Raw genomic sequence first — 19,262 nt, 5'->3', positions numbered from 1 at the left:
TAATTAATTTAATGGAACACAATTTGTTCAAAAATAATAATGATTATTCAATTACATATGCTTATGAAGGAATATATGTGCTGATATATAGGTGAAATGCATGACAGTGATGAATGATGCAGGAGAGGAAAGGGAGAAGTTAGGATTGTTGTGACTATGAAGTACTCACACTCATACTACCCATGGTACTATTTGAAAATGGACTTGGATTAGTTATAATTAATATTGTAATCTCTAGTGTAGAAGTCACTAAAAATATAACAAAAGACGTATGGCTGATAAGAAAAGAAAAAAGCTGGGCATGGTGGTACATGCCTGTAATCTCAGTACTTGGGAGACTGAGACAGTAGGAAGAAAGGTTCAAGGACAGTCTCAATAACATAGTGAGATTCTCAGCAACCCAGCAAGACCACGTTTCCAAACAAAAAATAAATTAAAAAAGGTTAAAGGTATAGCTTGGAGGTAGAATGTCCCTGAGTTGAAGCTCCAGCACCAATCAATAAATAAATGAGAGAAAATGGAGTCATATGAAATGTTTAATCAAATACAAATGAGAAAAAGAGCAGAACATAATCTTTCTTGAGCAACTAATCGGAAATTCAAAAGCAATTGAAGAGATACACTATGACATAGATAAACCTTAATGACAATATGCTCGATAATAATATTCTATATACATGAGCATTCAAAAATCACAGAAACAGAAAAAAATATTGGTGATTGCTAGAGGCTAGGGAGAGGGAGGGAGCAGTAGTTCCTATTTAATGGGTCTAGAATTTCAGTTTTGCAAGATGACAGATGAACAGTGGTGATGGTTCCACAACAGGAATGTACTTAATACCACTGAACTAAAGACTTAAAAAACATTAAGATAGCTAATGTCATGTGCATTTTACTGTAATAAAAGAGAATCAGGAGTCGGGCATGATGGTGCATGCCTGTAGTCCTAGTACTTGGGAGGCTGAGAAGGGAGGATTGCAGGTTCAAGAATGGCCTCAGCAAGTAGTGAGACTCATTAACCTAGCAAGACCGAGGGGTATAGTTTGGAGGTAAACAACCCTGGGTTCAATCCCTAGTAACCCCACCACACCACACACATACAAAGAGAGAATTAGGGAAAAATTTCCAATTTCTTTTACAAAACATATTTTGTATTACTTGTGTCTGTAAACATTCTGGATCTGGTTTCAAAGATGAAACTAACACAAGCTCTTAACAGAGATTGGACACTGGGTGCACGAGGAAAGGGTGGGAACATGACATCATTGCAAATTCCTAAGTTTTGAAACTTGTAAATAAATGACCTATCAAAAAAGTCACTCAAGAGTGCTCATTAAAAGTTAGACCACCACCATGAAAGTAAAATCAATGCCAACTTTGAAACTAGTTTTACAGTTGAAAACACAGGAGGTTTGGATATAGCTCAGTGGCACAGCACATTCTGGGTTTAATCCCTAGCACCTCAACAAAACAAAACACAGGAATTTAAGAGGTCTTAAAGAATTAAAAACAAAACAATAAAATAAAAATATAATTTCCTAGGAATCCTGTTATCTTACCAGAGCAGAGTAAGACCAAGAAGGTCTTTACAGACACTGCACACACATTCCAGAGCTTTTCTTTCCCTCCTAATTACTACTTATCTTCTTACGGCAGTTAGCCTTCCTTACCATTGCATTAAGCTGGGAGTTGCTTGCTTGTGTAATGCCAAGAATGTTGGTGGTATGCATTACTTCCACTGAAAAACTCGGCAGCCAGCTTGCAATCCGGGACCCTAAAACAAACAAGAGTCCAGCATAAATTTTATAGCTCTGGGTCTTGACCTGTATCTTTGACTCTAGCCAGCCACTCTTTAATAATAGCAGCTGGTATTTCCTGAGGGCTTACTTTATGCTAGGCATTTTGTGCAAAGGGTTTCACATGGGTTACTTCATTTAGTGTCCAATTAAAACCTACATAGTACCTTCTATTTTCATTTTCTTCTTCTTAGAGATATGACCCTATGCCCCATTCTTCCCCTTGGTTTTTGGTTCCCAAGGCACTCAGAAGTTAGGTAACTCATCCAAGACCACAAGGCCAGGATGTGAAACCAGACAATTGGATTCTAGAATACTCTAACTGCCAGCTAGTCCTTCCTGTTTCTAGCGGTCCTCGATCCATACAAACACCCAAACCATTCTCAGCTTAGATTCCTTTCTAAGGAGAGTTTTCTCTTCATATCCACACCACCACACACAAATTACTATTCAGTTGGAAACAGCATTTTCACAATTACTTTCTTCTTAATAATCTAAATATGATTTGCCCTTAGTTTTCTGACTCAAGATTCTTTACAAAGAGTTCCGTGACACAGCTTGCAGACTGGCACGGCAGCATGCAGGCTGCTGTTTCTGTTATTTCCCTAAGGAGAGGGAGCCTAAGTACTGGCAGTACCATCAAGTACTGGCTGCAAAATAACTCAGTGGCAAGCTGCACATTCAAGGTGCTGTTTCATTCTGTTACAAAGAAGTGAGACACAAAATAGAAGATCAAGGGCTACCTGAAAGGCCTTGCCAAATTCAATGTACTCATCACCTAAAAAATGGATATTTATTTCATGTAATTTATTTATTTATTTATTTATTTATTTATTTATTTATTTATTTATGGTACTGGGGGTGGAACCCAGTGGCTTTCTACATCCAGGCTATACTCCCAGACCTTTTTTACATTTTATTTGAAAACAGGGTCTCACTAAGTTGCTGAGAGCCTCACTCAGTAGCTGAGGCTGGCTTTGAACCTGTGCGATCGCCTGTCTCAGCCTCCCAAGCACGGGGATTACAAGCGTGCGCCACCACGCCCGGCTCATGTAATTTAATAGGAACAAATAAAAGTGACTTTATTTTGACTAAATTTTTGGAAATAATTCCTATGTCTTACATAATTGTGACCCATCTCTAAAATCTACTAGTATATTTCAGAAGCTGTACCTAGTAAAAACTTAAATTAACAATGGCTAAGCCAGCTCACAGAAACGGCTCCAGCATCCAGGCCCAGGCAGCAGCTCTTCTGTGATACTGGATTCTACTCCCCTGGGCATTATTTCAAGAATTTCACCAACATGCAACCACTCCAACTATACTCTACCCTTGGAAATTCAAATCAGAGATATACCCCTCCTAACACAAATCCAGGGATGACTGTTTTACAGAAATAGAACATGAACCTGTAGAATGTAGTGATACTGGAATTGATGTAATTCAAAACTGTTCAATGCACATGCATTAAGGAAGGACGATCAATCAGCACCCAACAAGGTCTCTGTAGCCTTAGAATTTTAAGTGCAGTTTTTATTACAACTCTTTTCAATACTGCTAGAAGGCGGAATATTCCTATTTTATGGACAAAGCAACAGGGTTCCGGCTCTGATTCTGGTCTGTACTCAACTGAAAAGGCTCCTCAATGACCCTTCATTATATACTTAAATTCTACATCAACACAATAAATCATTAGCAAATATTAACTATTAAACTGATTATGTGTGCTCCTTGAAGTCATGGTTGATTAAATCTTACTACCTTCTACGCCCCACTCACACTCCACCCATATTCGACACAGAATATAGCAAAATGCCTGGCACAGAATAACTCCTCAGTTTGTTCCATCCATCCTTCCTGAATATTTTCAATTAAAATATAAACTACTCTATATAAGGCAATTTCCTCTTAGGGGAGGAAACCCCTCGGGGATAGTTTTGAAAGTTGCAACCAACTAACCATCAAAGTGAAAGAAGTGATTGTGTTGGTTTAAGCGAGGTCTGCCTTCAGCAGCTGCTACAGGAACCAAATTCTCATCCAAGTTCTCCCCTTGATGGTCTTCCCTCGCTCGGTTATTGTCAGCAATATTAAGAGACATTCTGCATGTTGGACAGGAGGTATCTTGCTCTAACCAGGAGCGAAGACAGGAGCTACCAAAAAGTACAAAATAAGGTAAGTGAACAAGCTTAACTGTTCCTTAGCATATTTTGTGAGAATTCCCCAGAAGTGTTCTAAATGTATCAAATGCATTGCAATTTTATTTTCTACTTACCATTAGCAAGATCTGAATGTTGAGAAACATTTTTTAGCATTACTGCTATGCCCTACTTTACTCTAATATACTTCGGGCACATTCTGCTCAATGAATATCAGTTCTTTGCCACAAAGGCCTCTACCAAGCTACTGGTCATGATCTCTCTTCAATAACACTTCAGAGCATAGACTGCCATCTTCCTCTCCATGTAGCTGACTACTCCCACATCCTGGCACTTTACATTCATAAGTCCTTTCTATTCCGGTGATCTTGTCTTTCACTCTGCTTTAGCTACCCACCAATGTGGTCTCCACAGAGATTGAAAGTGGACTAGTGGTTGCCAAGTGATAGGGGAAGGAAGAACAGGGACTGATCACACAGTAAGAATGAGGTGTTATTTTGGGGTGATAAAAAGTTTGAAACTATAAAGAGATGGTGGTTGTACAATACTGTAAATACACTAAATACCACTAAACTGTATACTTTAAAATGGTTAATTGCAAGTTATTTGGAGCTTGCCTCAATCCAAAGAAAATCCTAGCCATTTGCATGGCATGTGCCTATAACACTTGGGAGGTTGAGGCAGGAGGATGCTGTGAGCCTAGAAGTTCAAAGCCAGCCTGGGCAACACAGTAAGACCTGTTCTCAAACAAACAAAAAAGTACTCTGGATTAAAAGCAGCTTCAGATTTCCTGTTGGACTAATTAAAAGATTTCTGAGAAATGTGGGCAAATTCTCTCTTCCCCACCTCAGCAAACACCACAAATGTTTAGTAATTACACAAGCTGTAAAACTCAAGAGAATCCTTGATGTCTGCATTCCTCGCCAATTTGTCCAAGTCCTTTCTTATCCTCCTCAAATCTGTCTACTTTGCTCCAAATGCTCTTCTACTGCTGCAGTTCAAGTTTTCAATGCAGCCCTGAATCACCCCATGGTCTCCAGCTTATCCCTCTGGCCTCTTCAAGCTATATCTTACCTATCAACCCACTTATAAAGCCTTCAGTGGCATCTTGCTGCTTCCCAGGGCTCTCCGGGCCTTCCTGTTTCTCCGCCTCAGCAAACTGTCCTCCGTCTTCAACTCTGAGTTCCAGCCATCGGGTTCCCATCTAGCACCTTCAACACACGTTTCCTGCTACAGATGCACCTTCTGTCTCACACACTCTCCCACCTGATTCTCCTTCACAGACGTGACTCTTGCTCATCATCCTCAAAAATCACTGCCTCCCAGTTTCCATCAGATTTGTTACTGCTCTAAAGAGCCATGTTCCTTCCCCCCCACCCCCCATCCCCCCCCCAGTACTGGGGATGAAACCTAGGGGCATTCAACCTCCGAGCGACACCCCCAGTCCTATTTTTTATTTTTTTATTTTTGAAACAGGGTCTCACTGAGTTGCAAAGAGCCTCACTAAGTATCTGAGGCTGTCTGGAAATAGCAATACACCTGTCCCAGCCTCCAAAATGCTGGGATTACAACTGTGCGCCACCACGCCCAGCCGGCCCATGTTCCTTTCCTATACAGCACTTTTGAAAATTTATTCTTCAAACATATGCCCAACTAGTGAATTGTGGTGGGACACTTTAATTCCAGTACTTAGGAATTAAAATCCAGGCCTTTAATTCCAGCACTTAGGAAGATGAGGCAGGAGTATCACAGGTTCAAGGCCAGCCTCAGCAACTTAGAAAGACCCGATAAAAAATAAAATAGGGCTGGGGTATAGTTCAGAGGTAGAATGCCCCTGGGTTCAATTCCCAGTACCAAAAAAAAAAAAAAAGAAACAGAAACCCAAAAAACAATTTTCCCAGTTAATTCATGTTCATCTCCTCCATTACACCTCAGGCTCCATGAAAGAAAAGACTGTATCTGTCATTTCCATCTTATCCCAACAGAGCACCCAGCACATAAGAAAGTCTGTTGATACTTTTGTTGAGTGGATACTCCAGCTCCAAAGTCCTCTAACATTATGAAGGAACATAAATTTATAAAAGGAAGATTAAAGATAGATCAGCTGGGCATGGTGGTGCACACCTGTAAATCCCAGTAGTTGGGAGGCTGAGAAAGGAGGATTGCAGGTTTGAGGGCAGCTTCAGCAAGTAGCTAGACTAGCGAGATCCTGTTTAAAATAAAAATAAAATGGGCTGGAGGTGTAGCTGGGAGCTAGAATGCTCCTGGGTTCATTCATCAGTACCATAAAAAAAAAAATGATACTATAGATCAAATTTTCTCAATATACAAATTGACCACAGATGCAAAGGGTCAAAAGAACCATCACTAAACAGAGCCCTGTAAGATCTCTGAAAGGAAATAACAGATCTACATCAACCCCCAAGTACTACAGAAAAGCCCATTTTGCAATTCTTGCTAAGAGTCACAGTTTTGCAATCATTAGTGATCCTAGTTGGGTCCCTGTCTCAGCCCACTTCTCTGAGTGTGTTTCTATGCTGGTTTAGGACATATATAAAATGTACAAAATATGTATTCTCTCTCTGTACATTTTAGTAAAACACTGTTTGAAATCCCAGCCAGGCGTGGTGGCACACGCTTGTAATCCCAGCATTTGGGAGGCTGAGACAGGAGGATTGCAGTTCGCGGCCAGCTTCAGCTACAAAGTGAGGCCTTTCGCAACTCAGTGAGTCACAGTTTTGCAATCGTTAGTGATCCTAGGCTGGTCCCTGTCTCAGCCCACTTCTCTGAGTGTGTTTTTATGCTAGTTTAGGGCATGTGTAAAACATAAAAATGTGTATTCTCTCTCTACATTTTAGTAAAACGCTGTTTGAAAATAAAAATCCCAGCCAGGGATGGTGGCGCACGCTTGTAATCCCAGCATTTGAGACAGGAGGATCATGGGTCACGAACAGCCTCAGCTACTTAGTGATGCTCTTTGCAACTCATTGAGACCCTGTTTCAAAATAAATAATCAAAAATAGGGCTGGGGTGTAGCTCAGAGGTAGAATGCCCCTGGATTCTGTCCCCAGTATCTCAAAAAAAAAAAGAAAAAGAAAACAAAGATCCCCCACCCAAATCCTTTTAAATCTTACAAACACAAATGGAGTTTAAATGGAGTAAAGAATATGAGGATAGCTAATCCACCCAGAAATTAAGATGGCAAAATGTGGATGAGGAACATCTGTGGCATGGGAAGAGGCTAAAGGATAAATGACACCAGCATCAGCCATGTAGTAAGTCCGAGGTAGTATCTCTGGCTCCTCTGTGAGATTAGCCTAAAGCCCAAGTACAAACATGACCATATGCCCTGGACAAAGCACCAGTCCCTTCACAAAGCTCCTACTTGTGGAAAAGATGACCACAGGGTAGTTTCCTTGCAGCCTGCATGGAGTCCCAGCAGATCGCACAGTCATCGTTATTGACAGCCAGTTCCTCTGGAGTTGCAACTGCAAACCTGTAAAACAAAACAGACCCAGTGGGAATCTCAGTCAATTTCACACACATCTAGTGTACACTACTTTATAGACTTCGCCTTTATAATGGCACAATTATAGGGATACCTGGATCAGTAAATTTAAAAAAGGGGTTTGTCTTCACAGCCCTTCAAAGAGCAAGTGAAAAACTTATATACACAGAGTGTTGTAACAATGGCCCCTGTTAGTGATGACTGCAGGGAACATTTCTGGGCAAATCAGAGAAACAAGACCCACAGAGACACAAACTATTCCCCAGAAACAAGAAACTACTCCCGCTAATTTTGTACCGTTGGCTTGGTTTAGCCTCAGATTGGCAAGTGAGTACCGCCTTCAATCAGCATGAGTGTGAGTGTGTGTGTGTATGGGGGAAGGAGGTGTAAACACAGATGTGTGAAGAGTAACTGGGACCCACTTTCACAAAACAGAGTGCAGAAGCTCAGAGAAGCTTTCGTTTAATAGTGATGATGATAAAGTAATGGTATAATAAAAATAACAAAATCTCATGGAACCCTCCCAAAAGTTCCAGGAAGGAGGTTCTATTACCATCTCTATTTTAGGGCTAAAGCAGCTGGGGCACAGGAAGTTAATAAACTGCCCCTAAGCATGCTGCAACTAAGTGGGATTCACACAGAGGTGGTCTGATTCCAGAGCCTACTCTTGTCACAATCCAGTGAATGGTTTACAAAAGCACATTCTAATAGTCTGGGATCTGTTGCTCTTACAGTAACCGTAAAAATCAGTAAAATCATGGGCAACATCAATTTGTGCTTCTGTACCTGGCTTCCATGTTCCCAACCACACGCAGGTAGTTCTTGTGCCGGCGGATACGGCGCTGTACTTCATGAAACAGGTAACGGAGCTGCATAAAGATGACCAGGCTTGCCATGGATAACCAGATGTTGCCAAATAACTTAAAAAGAGAGCAAGAACAAAATATACAATAAAAATGAATATAAACTTGCTATTGATGAAGGTACAGGGCACAACAGAAGATCTTTGTGGTAAAGGTAAACAGAACAATCTTTGAGGAGGAAATGGCATATATTTATTTCATGACCTTAAGCAATGCACATGTTCTTTAGCCTAGTTGTCTCACTGTCAGCAATTTTTCCTGAGCAACTAATCACAGATTTTAAAAACTTTATGCAAAGCTGGGCGTAGTGGCGCACACTCGTAATCCCCACGCTTGGGAGGCTGAGACAGAAGGATCGCACAGGTTCAAAGCCAGACTCAGCTACTTAGTGAGGCTCTCAGCAACTTAGTGAGACCCTGTTTCCAAATAAAATATAAAAAAGGTCTGGGAGTATAGCCTGGAGGTAGAAAGCCTCTGGGTCCCACCCCTAGTACTACCCCCCAAAAAAAATATTTACGCAAAATATGTAAATCCATGCAATTATATAAAATATTATAAAGGAACAAAATGTCCAGCCGAGGAATAGTTAAGTTGTTTATATAATATTATATAGTAACTAATTTTATTTATTATAAAATGTATTAGTGTTATATATATATATATATTTGTGTGTGTGTGGCACTGAGGGTGGAACCCAGGGGCTTTTCTACCTCTAGGCTATACTCACAGACCTATTTTTTACTTTTTATTATACTTTATTTCCTCAGCAACTTAAGTGAACTGTGTTTCCAAATAAAATATAAAATAGATCTGGGGTATAGCCTGAGGTAGAAAATCCCTGGGTTCCACCCCCAGTACCAAAAAAAAAAAAAAAAAAAAAAAAAAAAAAGCAAGATATAACTTCCTTAAACAAGTTAATATGCAAGTTAAAAAAAAAACAATGTAAAAGCTGAGCATGGCGGTACATTCCTGTAATCCCAGTACTTTGGAGGCTGAAATAGGAGGATCATAGGTCTAAGGCCAGCTTCAGCAACTTTGTGTGACCCTATTTCAAAATAAAAAAGGCTGGGATTATAGCGTGAAAGTAGAATGCCCCTGGGTTCAATTGCCAGTACAAAAAAAATTATGTAAAGTTATAAAATAGTAAACAACAAAGGCTAAATAGTCCACTGTGAGCTTGGTTAAGTAAAAGCATGGTACATTTACATAATAAAATTTTTATCCTCAAGGTATTACTGTGGCTTAGAAGAACAGTTCCTAGCATATGAAAATGTTCATGAAATATTAACCTACAAAAATTAAATTTGGTTGGGACTATAGCTCAGTGAATAGACTACTTATTTAGTAGGCTTTGATTCCTAGCACAATCAATCAAATAAAACTTTATGTCCAAAATAGTGTCTCAACTTATGAATTTATGTATTTGAATTTATAAGAAGCAGTTAAATATAAAAAATGTTAAGAGTTCTATCTTAGCATCTGTTTCTCCCTTTTTGGGTAAGAGACACTTATAAACAAAATAATTATAAGCCTTTTCTTTTTCAAGTATGTTTTCAAAGTTACTTTCAAATAGTACTTAGAAATGTGTTGTATTTACCCATTAATATTTATTTATTTATTTATTTATTTTTGCAGAAGTAAGGGTTGAACCCAGGGGGGTTCTACCTCTGAGCTACTCCCCCAACTCTATTTTTTATTCTTTTTTTTTTTTTTGGTGTGTGTGTGTGTGTGTGTGTGGTACCAGGGATCGAACCCAGGGACATTCTACCTCTGAGCTAAACCCCCAGCCCTCTTTTTATTCTTTTTTTTTTTTTTTTTTTGGTGATACTGGGGTTCCTGGAAGCCCTTCTACTTCGAGGCTACACTCCCAGGCCTATTTTATACTCTTTATTTGGAAACAGGGTCTCTTAAGCTAGTAAAACTGGCTCAGAACCTACATGATCCTCCTGTCTCCGCCTCCCAAGCGCAGGGATTACAAGCGTGCACCACCATGCCCGGCGTTATTCTTTAATTTTTTATACATTTTTTTCCAGAAAAAACTACCCTAACATGAAATATGAACTTTAAACATCCAAAACAATCTCGAAAAAGAACACAGCTAGAAGATGTACATTTTCTGATTTCAAACCTTATAAAGCTACAGTAATTGAAACAGTGTAGTACTGCTATGAAGGCAGATATATAAACCAGTGGAGTAAAATAAAAGCCTAGAAATAAATTCTTCCATATATGGTCAAGTTATTTTTGACAAGGTTTCCAAGAAAATTTGGTGAAGGAAATAATAATCTTTTCACTAAATATTGTTGAAAAATAATAATTACATGAAAAAGAATAAAATTGGAACCTTACCTAACACCATATACAAATATTAACTCAAAATAGATAAAAGACCTAATTATAAATCTTAAGACTATAAACTTTTAGGAGAAAATCTGGGTCATAAAACCTCACAACATTGAAATTGGCAGGGATTTCTTGGATATGATTCCAAAGGCATAGGCAAAGAATAAACATAATTCATAAAAAATTAAAAAAAATATACATCCAAAGACAATGTAAACAGAATTAAAAGTTACTGATAAAATGGGATAACATATTTCCAAATGCTGTATCTGAAGGTATATTAATATTCCAACTAGAAATCCTAAAAATTAACAACAATAAAAGCAAACAATACAATTTAGATATAGGTAAAAGACTAAAATTGATAATGAATATCCCAAGATTTTTATATGACCAATAAACACATAAATATCATTCATCATTATCATAATATAACTAATCATTAAGGAAATACAAATAAAAACTATACGGAAATACTACTTCACATTTGTTAGGATGTCTACTTAACATGAATTACCTTGCTCCAGCCCTTTACCTCGAGTTTGTTACTATCTTTATTTCTGTTTGAAATACTGTTTATTCTTCTTTGCTTAGTTGTCTGCTGGATGGAAAATCTTGTTTCTCTGGTTCTTGTGTGTATTACCTATTTCTTCTTAGTAATTAATCTCCTTGAGTATTTTCTCTAGCGCTGGTTTTGAAGACATAAATTCCTTCAGTTTCTGTTTGTCATGGAAGCTTCTTATTTCCTCATCTAATTTGATAGATAGTTTTGCTGGACAGGAAATTTTTGGCAGGAAGTTGATTTCTTTCAGAGTTTGGAATATTTTACTCCAAGCCTTTCTGGCTTTCATGACTTGGTTTGTGAAGTCTGGAGTGATTCTAATTGGTTTATCTCTGAATGTCACTTGGCCTTTTGTTTTCGTTGCCTTTAAGATTCTCTGCTTGGTTTCCACATTGGCCATTTTGACAATTATGTGACATGGGGAACCTCTTCTCTGATCCTGTCTAAAGGGAGTTCTATAAGTTTCCTGGATCTGTGTATCGACTTCTTGCTTTATGTTTGGAAATTTTTCTGCTATTATTTCTTTGAAGAGATTATTGATCCCTTTGGTTTCACCTTCTTTTCCCTCCTCTATTCCAATTCTTCTTAGGTTAGCTCTCTTAAAATGGGCCCATATTTCTTCAATGTCAAATTCCTGATGTCTGATTTCTTTTTCTAAGTTATAAATTATGTGTTCATTTTTGGAGTGATCATCTTCTAGGAGTGAGATTCTATTCTCCATGTGGTCTAATCAATTGTTTATAGATTGAATTTATGCCTTTACTTCAATGATTGCATCCTTTATTTCTTTTAGACTCTCTCTAAATTTTTTTCAAAAGTCCTGTATTATTTCTACAGTTATAGTCCTGATTTGATCTTCTGAAGATCTCTGAATTTCTGTGTTATCAGGTTCTGATATTGTGGGGTTGTGGGCGTTCATTGCTCTATTGTTGTTCCTCTTTCCCATGATTTCAGAAGTTTGTGCCTTCTCTAGGTTCTTCCCTGGGTCACACTTAGGGTGCTCTGGATCTCCAGTTTGTGGTAATCTCAGCCGCCACTACTCCTTTACTATATCATAAAGTCTTAGACCCAGGAGGTTAATCGAGGCTGCGTAAGACCGTGGGGGTGCTGTTTTCCCACAGGGAGCTAGGTGTGGTATCTTTGCCACCACTACTCCTTCACTGGGTTGGACTATAAAATCTCAGACCCAAGGAGATTATCAAAGCTGCGCAAGTCCTTGGGGGTGCAGTGCTGGGATTTCTCCTTTAGGGGGTCCCAATTTCACTTACGGTTATTGTGCATGCTGATCTGGAGCTGTCACAGGCGTAGTGAACTCGCTGCTGCTGCTGCTGGCAATATGGCGCTGCTGCCACGCCCTCAGCCGTGAGGCTAGCATATTTTCTTTTCTGGTTTTGAGCTCCATTCTAAGTCCCTGGAGGACATGATGAGCTTGGCCACTGGGAGTTTTAGACATTCTTTGCACTGAAAGAACTGCTGAATTACACCTGAATGATCCACAGCTGCTCACTTTAGCTCCTTGTTTACTTTTCCTCTATGGGCTTGGTGCTGTAAAGGAAGATGGTGCCAGCGCGGGGTCCGCCACGGCAATGCGGGTTGGTTTCTTTTCTGGTCTCTGGTTGTTCTTCTAGTCTTCTTTTTCTCTGTCCCTTCTGCTTACATTTTTTATTTCTCTGATGATAGTGTTTTTTGGCTATGAAAAGTGCTGATTTTTTGGCAATAGAGATCGAGTGTTAGCAGGACTCATAAACGCTGCTTTTCTCGGTTGCCATCTTCCGGGAAGTCGCCTATTCTTTATTTTAAAACAAGGGCTCACTAAGTTGCAGAGGGCCTCACAAGTTACTGAGGCTGGCCAAGAACCTGCGACCTCCTGGTTCACCCTTCCAAGTACTAGGATTACAAACATGTTTGTCACCACGCCCAGTTTAACCCATTAATTTTTTTTTTTTTTTTTTGCATGTCTGGGGATGGAACCCAGGGGCATTCGACCTCCGAGCTACACCCCCTGCCCTTATTTTTTCTTTATTTTGAAACCGGGTTGCAGAGGGCCTCACTAAGTAGATGAGGCTGTCCGCGAACCACGATCCTCCAGGTCTCAGCCTCGCGAATGCTGGGATTACAAGTGTGTGCCACCAGGCCCAGCTTAACCCATTAATTTTTAACAGTTACTTTGATAGGCTCATAGTGTAAATTATCCATCAACTCCATTGATTATCACCATTATTAGCTTCACTGAAGTATTCACTAATGAAATAGATTTACATGATAATTTCTGGCACATCAAATCAAGGTAGTAGGAATTAAGTACAAGTACTTTGTTTTAATTAGAAAGATAGAAAGTTGGTTGGGATGGTGGAACATGACTGAATCCTAGTACTTGGGGAGGCCAAGACAGGAGAATTAAAGGTTCCAAGATAGCCTCAGCAAGCAGTGAGACTCTTATCAACTCACTGAGACCAATTTTTTATTTTTTTTTGGTGGTACTGGGGTTCTTGGAAGCCCTTCTACCTTAGGGCTACACTCCCAGACCTATTTTATATTTTTATTTGGAAACAGGGTCTCTTAAAGCCAGCGCGGCTGGCTTCGAACCTGAGCGATCCTGTCGCTGCCTCCCAAGCACGGGGATTACAAGCGTGCGCCACCACGCCCGGCGTGAGAGACCTTGTTTCAAAACAAAAAAATAATAACAAGAATCGGGCGTGGTGGCACATGCTTGTAATCCCAGCATTCAGGAGGCTGAGACCTGAGGATCATGGTTGGTGGACAGACTTAGCTACTTAGTGAGGCCCTCCACAACTTAGTGAGAACCTGTTTTAAAATAAAGAATAAAAAATAGGGCAGGGCATGTAGCTTGGAGGTCAAATGCCCCTGGGTTCCATTCCCAGACACACACACACACACACACACACACACACACACACACACACACACACATCTTTAAAAAAAGTCTGAGGGTGTAGCTCAAAGATAAAATGCCCCTGGGTTCAATCCCAAGTAACTAAGACACACACACACACACACACGAAATTTTGGGGTCCATGAAATAGTAAGTACAACAGGAATTCTCATCTACAAAGTAACTGCTAAATAAGAGAAGACACAAAAACTATAGGATAGAGTATCCCTTTAATTTTATGCTAAAAGAATTATTTATTGACTTGGCCAGGAGAATTAAGTCTCCCAGGACAGCAAGTGTCTCCTGAGCTGGACACTAGCCAAGCAGTTCCACAGAAATGCTTTACATCAATGGCAAAAAGGTAGGATGGTGCACACCCTCACTTTTATAGTCGTTGAAGTACTTTTGCCAAATTTTATTTTTTATTTTTATTTTTATTTTTGCGGGTCTGGGGATGGAACCCAGAGGCAATTTGACCTCCGAGCTACACCCCCTGCCCTATTTTTTATTATTTATTTTGAAACCGGGTCTCACTGAGTTGCAGAGGCTTCACTAAGTAGCTGAGGCTGTCCCCGAACCGCGATCCTCCAGGTCTCAGCCTCCCGAATGCTGGGATTACAAGTATGCGCCACCACGCCCAGCTAGCTAAATTTTATTTTTTAATATAAAAGCCAGAGTTCTTTTTTTTTTTTAGCTATAGCCCTTTGTCGAATCTTTTTAAGGGAACTTACCAACATGTGAATGTGGTGCATGAGGTCCAGGGACAAGAGAGTGAGCTCCATGACAAAATCAGTGTAGTAGACGTACGTTCCCTTTCCTTCCCAGGTCCCTTCATGGTTAAGGTCCCAGAGGTGAATTACATATCTATAACACAGAAATAGAAAAAGAGCAAAACATTTTAATTTGTCATTATGACTGAATTTAGTTTAAACAGGTTACAATTTAGTCAGATTTTTGAACATTTTATATCTGCTACATCTTCAAGTCAACTAAATGAGTAGACCTCAAGCACTTCTCTCCCCAATTTCTTCTACTCACCGTAAAATCACATGAGCAGTTCTCACAGTCACGAGAAGAGACTGTAAAAGACAAACATTTTTCAGTTCAATTAAAAAGAAGATTGCTTAGGTTTACCAACCATTAAATTTCTCAAATTTCCATGGAATATTTTTATAATGTAGCAACTGAGCTTTCATTGAGCCTTTTCCTGTTAATAGGTAACAAAACCCATCCCTCTCCTGGGGATGTCTTCTACAATCTTCAAGTTCGTCCTAGCAACATGACAATCACTTCTATTTGACATAGTACTAAGATGATGTCTGACTACTTGATCTGTAATTCCAAGTACAATTTAGGAACTACTGTCCTAGATAGGAGAACCTACTCATCCCCAAATGCTCTGTGTATTCCTGTTGTCCACCAGAAGAAAATAGAATGAAGGAAATAAAAAATAAAATAAGGCTCTTATGGTATTTTTATGATAGAAAATGACATTATGAAAAATTTCCTCTTAACCTATGAAAAGAGAACTACTTTTGTATTTGAGATTAAACTCCCATTTTAAAATAAAAATATATGAGAAACATTATTAATATAACAGTTCAAAGCATGAAATCTACAGCATGATAAATTCTCTCAAAAAAATAAACATTAGCAGCAGGCTGTAAGAAAAGTAGATACTATAGTATGATCCAATATGCCTAATTTAGATTGTTTATTTTTAGGTGTATCCTTTTCAAAGTCTGGTCTAATATTAACTCAAAGTTAGGTAATAGAAAAAGGTAAACATGAGTATCATTCAAATAGTGAATTATAATAAAGTACTTTTATTGGTGTACTATAATTACACATCATTAAATATAACAGTATATTTTCCATATAAAGAAAAGTATTCAGCTAGGTTTTTAAGTATAAATATGGGCCTTTTCTAATTTTATTTGTACTATGTTATACTCCAAAATGAACTCTACAAAGCAAAAATAAATTTTAATCCTGCTCTAATAAATTCCCAATTAGTAGTTCACATTTAACTTGTTTTGATAATTTTTTTATATTAGCTAATTTGCTTCAGTATATCGAAAACAGTGGGATCCCCTCTTATCCATGGGAGATATGTTACAAGACCCCAGTGGATACCTAAAACCACAGACAGCACTGAACCTTATACATAGCTGCCCATGTGCTGGCATATGGTACAATAGCTGATTTGTCCTTCCATGTTTTATGCAGGGTGCCTCCTTTGCATCACTACTCTTGCAAGCAGGGGTTGTTCTTATGTAAATTCAGGGTTACGTGAACAAACACAAATACTACAAGAGTTCAGATGACAGGAGATGACGAGCACTAATGGGTGAGGTGCATATATGAGGTGGATACACTGGACAAAGAGATGATTCATGTTCCAGGAAGCACAACATGAGATTTCATCATGCTACTCTGAGGCTACACAATTTAAAACTTATGAATTATAAGGCTGCAGGTATACATTCAGCTGTAGAGTGTATGTGGCACTGGGTTCAAATTCCAGCACTAAAAAAAGCTAAAATTTTCCATTTAATATTTTCAGACACTGGCTAACCATGGATAACTAAAACTGTGGAAAATTCAGTTACAAATAAAGAGAAACTACCATGTTTCAGTTTTTAAAATAATAGCAATACAGGTAAGTGAGGCCCTCTGCAACTCAGTAAGACCCTTTTTCGAGATAAAGAATTAAAAAATAGGGCTGGGGGTATAGCTCAGAGGTAGAATGCCCCTGGGTTCCATCCCCAGTACCAAAAAAAAAAAAAAAAAAAAAAATTAATGTAAGGCTGGGCTGTAGCTCAGTGGTAGAGTACTTGCTTAGCACAGTAAAAAAAAAAAAAAAAAAAATTTTTCTTCAAAATGAGGAAGTTTATATACCTAGTATTTTGTAAAGTTCCATTTATACCTTAGCATAAAAAATTGGATATTTTTTGTTTATAACATTTTTTCCTTTTTTCTTTTCATTTTATATTGAGAATTGAACATTGGCCAATTGAACACAAATTACAACTCCAGCCCTTTTTATATTATTTTTTATTTTAAATAGGATCTTGCTAAGTTGCAGAGGGTCTAACTGAGGTTAGATGTGAACCTGTTATTCTGTCTCAGCCTCCCAAGTACTTGGATTACAGGTACATGCCACTGTGCTCAGCTTCTTTATAACATACTTTTTTTTTTTTTTGGCGGGTCTGGGGATGGAACCCAAAGGCATTTGGCCTCTGAGCTACACCCCCAATTTTTTATTCTCTATTTTGAAACAGGGTCTCACTGAGTTACAAAGGGCCTAAGTAGCTGAGGCTGTCCGCGAACCTCAATCCTCCAGTCTCAGCATCCCAAATGCTGGGATTACATAGTAGGTTTGAGGATAGCCTCAGCAACTTAGTGAGGCCATCTGCAACTTAGTGAGACCCTGTTTCAAAATAAAAATAAAAGCAGGGCTGGGGTGTAGTTCAGAGGCAGAATGACCCTGGGAAGCTGGGTGTGGTGGTGCACGCTTGTAATCCCAGCATTTGGGAGGCTGAAAGCGAAGGATCGCAGTTCGCAGGCAGCCTTGGCTACTTAGTGAGGCCCTCTGCAACTCAGTGAGACCCTGTTTCAAAATAAAGAATAAGCCGGGCGTGGTGGTGCACACTTGTAATCCCAGCATTCGGGAGGGTGAAACCTGGAGGATCGCGGTTCGTGGACAGCCTCAGCTACTTAGTGAGGCCCTCTGCAACTCAGTGAGACCCGGTTTCAAATAAAGTATAAAAAATAGGGCAGGGGGTGTAGCTTGGAGGTCAAATGCCCCAGGGTTCCATCCCCAGACCCACAAAAAAAGTAATTAATTAATTAAATAAAGAATAAAAAATAGGGCAGGAGGAGTAGCTCGGAGGTCCAACACCTCTGGGTTCCATTCCCAAACCCACAAAAAAAAAAAAAAAAAAAAAAAAAAAAGTCCCTGGGTTCAATCCCCAGTACCACAAATACTACTACTACTACTACTACTACTACTACTACTACTACTACTACTACTGATGATGATGATGATGATGATACTGAAAGACCAAATATCCATCCATCACTTCACAGGTGAAGATAATCTATCAGTAACACTCTAAACTGGGTGCAGTGGCACAAGCCTGTAATCCCAGTGCTTGGGAGGTTAAGACAGGAGGACCATAGCTTCAAGGAAAGCCTCAGCAAATTAGTCAGATGGTTTCAAAATAAAATTTTTGTTCAGCAGAAACACAAATTTTTTTTTTGTCCTTATATTCAGAGGTAGAATACCCAGTAAAACACACACACAGTTTTCTTGAACATATATAGAATATAATCACAGCAACCCAGTGTGCAGCATCTTACCTCTGCAGCCATGAAAGCCAAGGTGTGCATTCCATGGGTGTAGCCGGTGACACAGCAGACAACTGCTAATCCACAGCAGGACAGCAGCATGGCAATCAACAGAGACAGAACTCGCCCATGGCTGCTCATCGGTGTAGTGGGAGAAAAAGAAAGCTGAAAGGAACAAATGGAAAGGCAGCTCATTCTTCAGGGCTGTACTACACCATCCTGAGAAACTCAAGCTCAAGCCTGGCACCTTTCCAGGGGGTTCTGTACTCAGAAAAGCATTCCAAGTGGTCAAAATTCTCTAGACTTAAGTATGATTATGAGCTGCTGATTTTACAAGCCTTTATCATTTAATTTGCCATCTCATATTCTCAAGGATGCTACCATTGGATAATAAGTTTCTGAAAGCAACTTTCCAACAATACAAAATTCTCTCTTGTAACATTCAACAGGTTCAGAACAATGTCATATTGTTAGTGTTTCTCAATCTTGCTCTAATCCTCCTCAAAATTCACTTGGAGGATGATCCTAGTCTGTTAGAACCTGAACAACTAAAATGCAAACAGGTACAGATTTACCACTATTACAATGTCATCTTAATATTATATAAGGAAAGGCAACAGCCTGAAAAGAAGGCCTAAAGCTGCAAGTCCTGAGGTAGTAGGTGTAGATAACAAACCAGTTGGGGAGGTTAGAAGCTCCTGTTTTCAATAGGGAACAGGAGAATTAATTGTGAAAAGAATAAAGGCTTTGAAAGTGAGATTAACTCACACGACAGTGCAAGGGTGACC

The 19,262-nt window shown here is 39.2% G+C and overlaps 1 protein-coding gene across 3 annotated transcripts in view; it reads right to left on the bottom strand.

Annotated features, from left to right (window-relative positions):
* The window catches only part of AMFR (autocrine motility factor receptor), a gene marked incomplete at both ends in the record, with an annotated part of 47,817 nt that overhangs the window by 13,716 nt on the left and 14,839 nt on the right, over positions 1-19,262 (bottom strand). For 2 of the 3 annotated variants that reach the window (XM_080702063.1, XM_080702064.1), the window contains 7 exons: positions 1,671-1,774; positions 3,756-3,946; positions 7,338-7,448; positions 8,247-8,380; positions 14,853-14,985; positions 15,160-15,200; positions 18,487-18,639. In XM_080702063.1, the coding sequence (XP_080558189.1) occupies positions 1,671-1,774; positions 3,756-3,946; positions 7,338-7,448; positions 8,247-8,380; positions 14,853-14,985; positions 15,160-15,200; positions 18,487-18,639 (867 nt within the window). The remainder of the gene's footprint in view (positions 1-1,670; positions 1,775-3,755; positions 3,947-7,337; positions 7,449-8,246; positions 8,381-14,852; positions 14,986-15,159; positions 15,201-18,486; positions 18,640-19,262) is intronic. The other variant, XM_080702065.1, reaches the window with a different exon arrangement.

The sequence above is a fragment of the Muscardinus avellanarius genome (assembly GCF_963383645.1).
Source record: "Muscardinus avellanarius genome assembly, chromosome: 10".
NCBI lineage: Eukaryota > Metazoa > Chordata > Mammalia > Rodentia > Gliridae > Muscardinus > Muscardinus avellanarius.
Note: the sequence above shows the minus strand (reverse complement) of the source record. Positions and strands in the feature narration are given on the sequence as shown.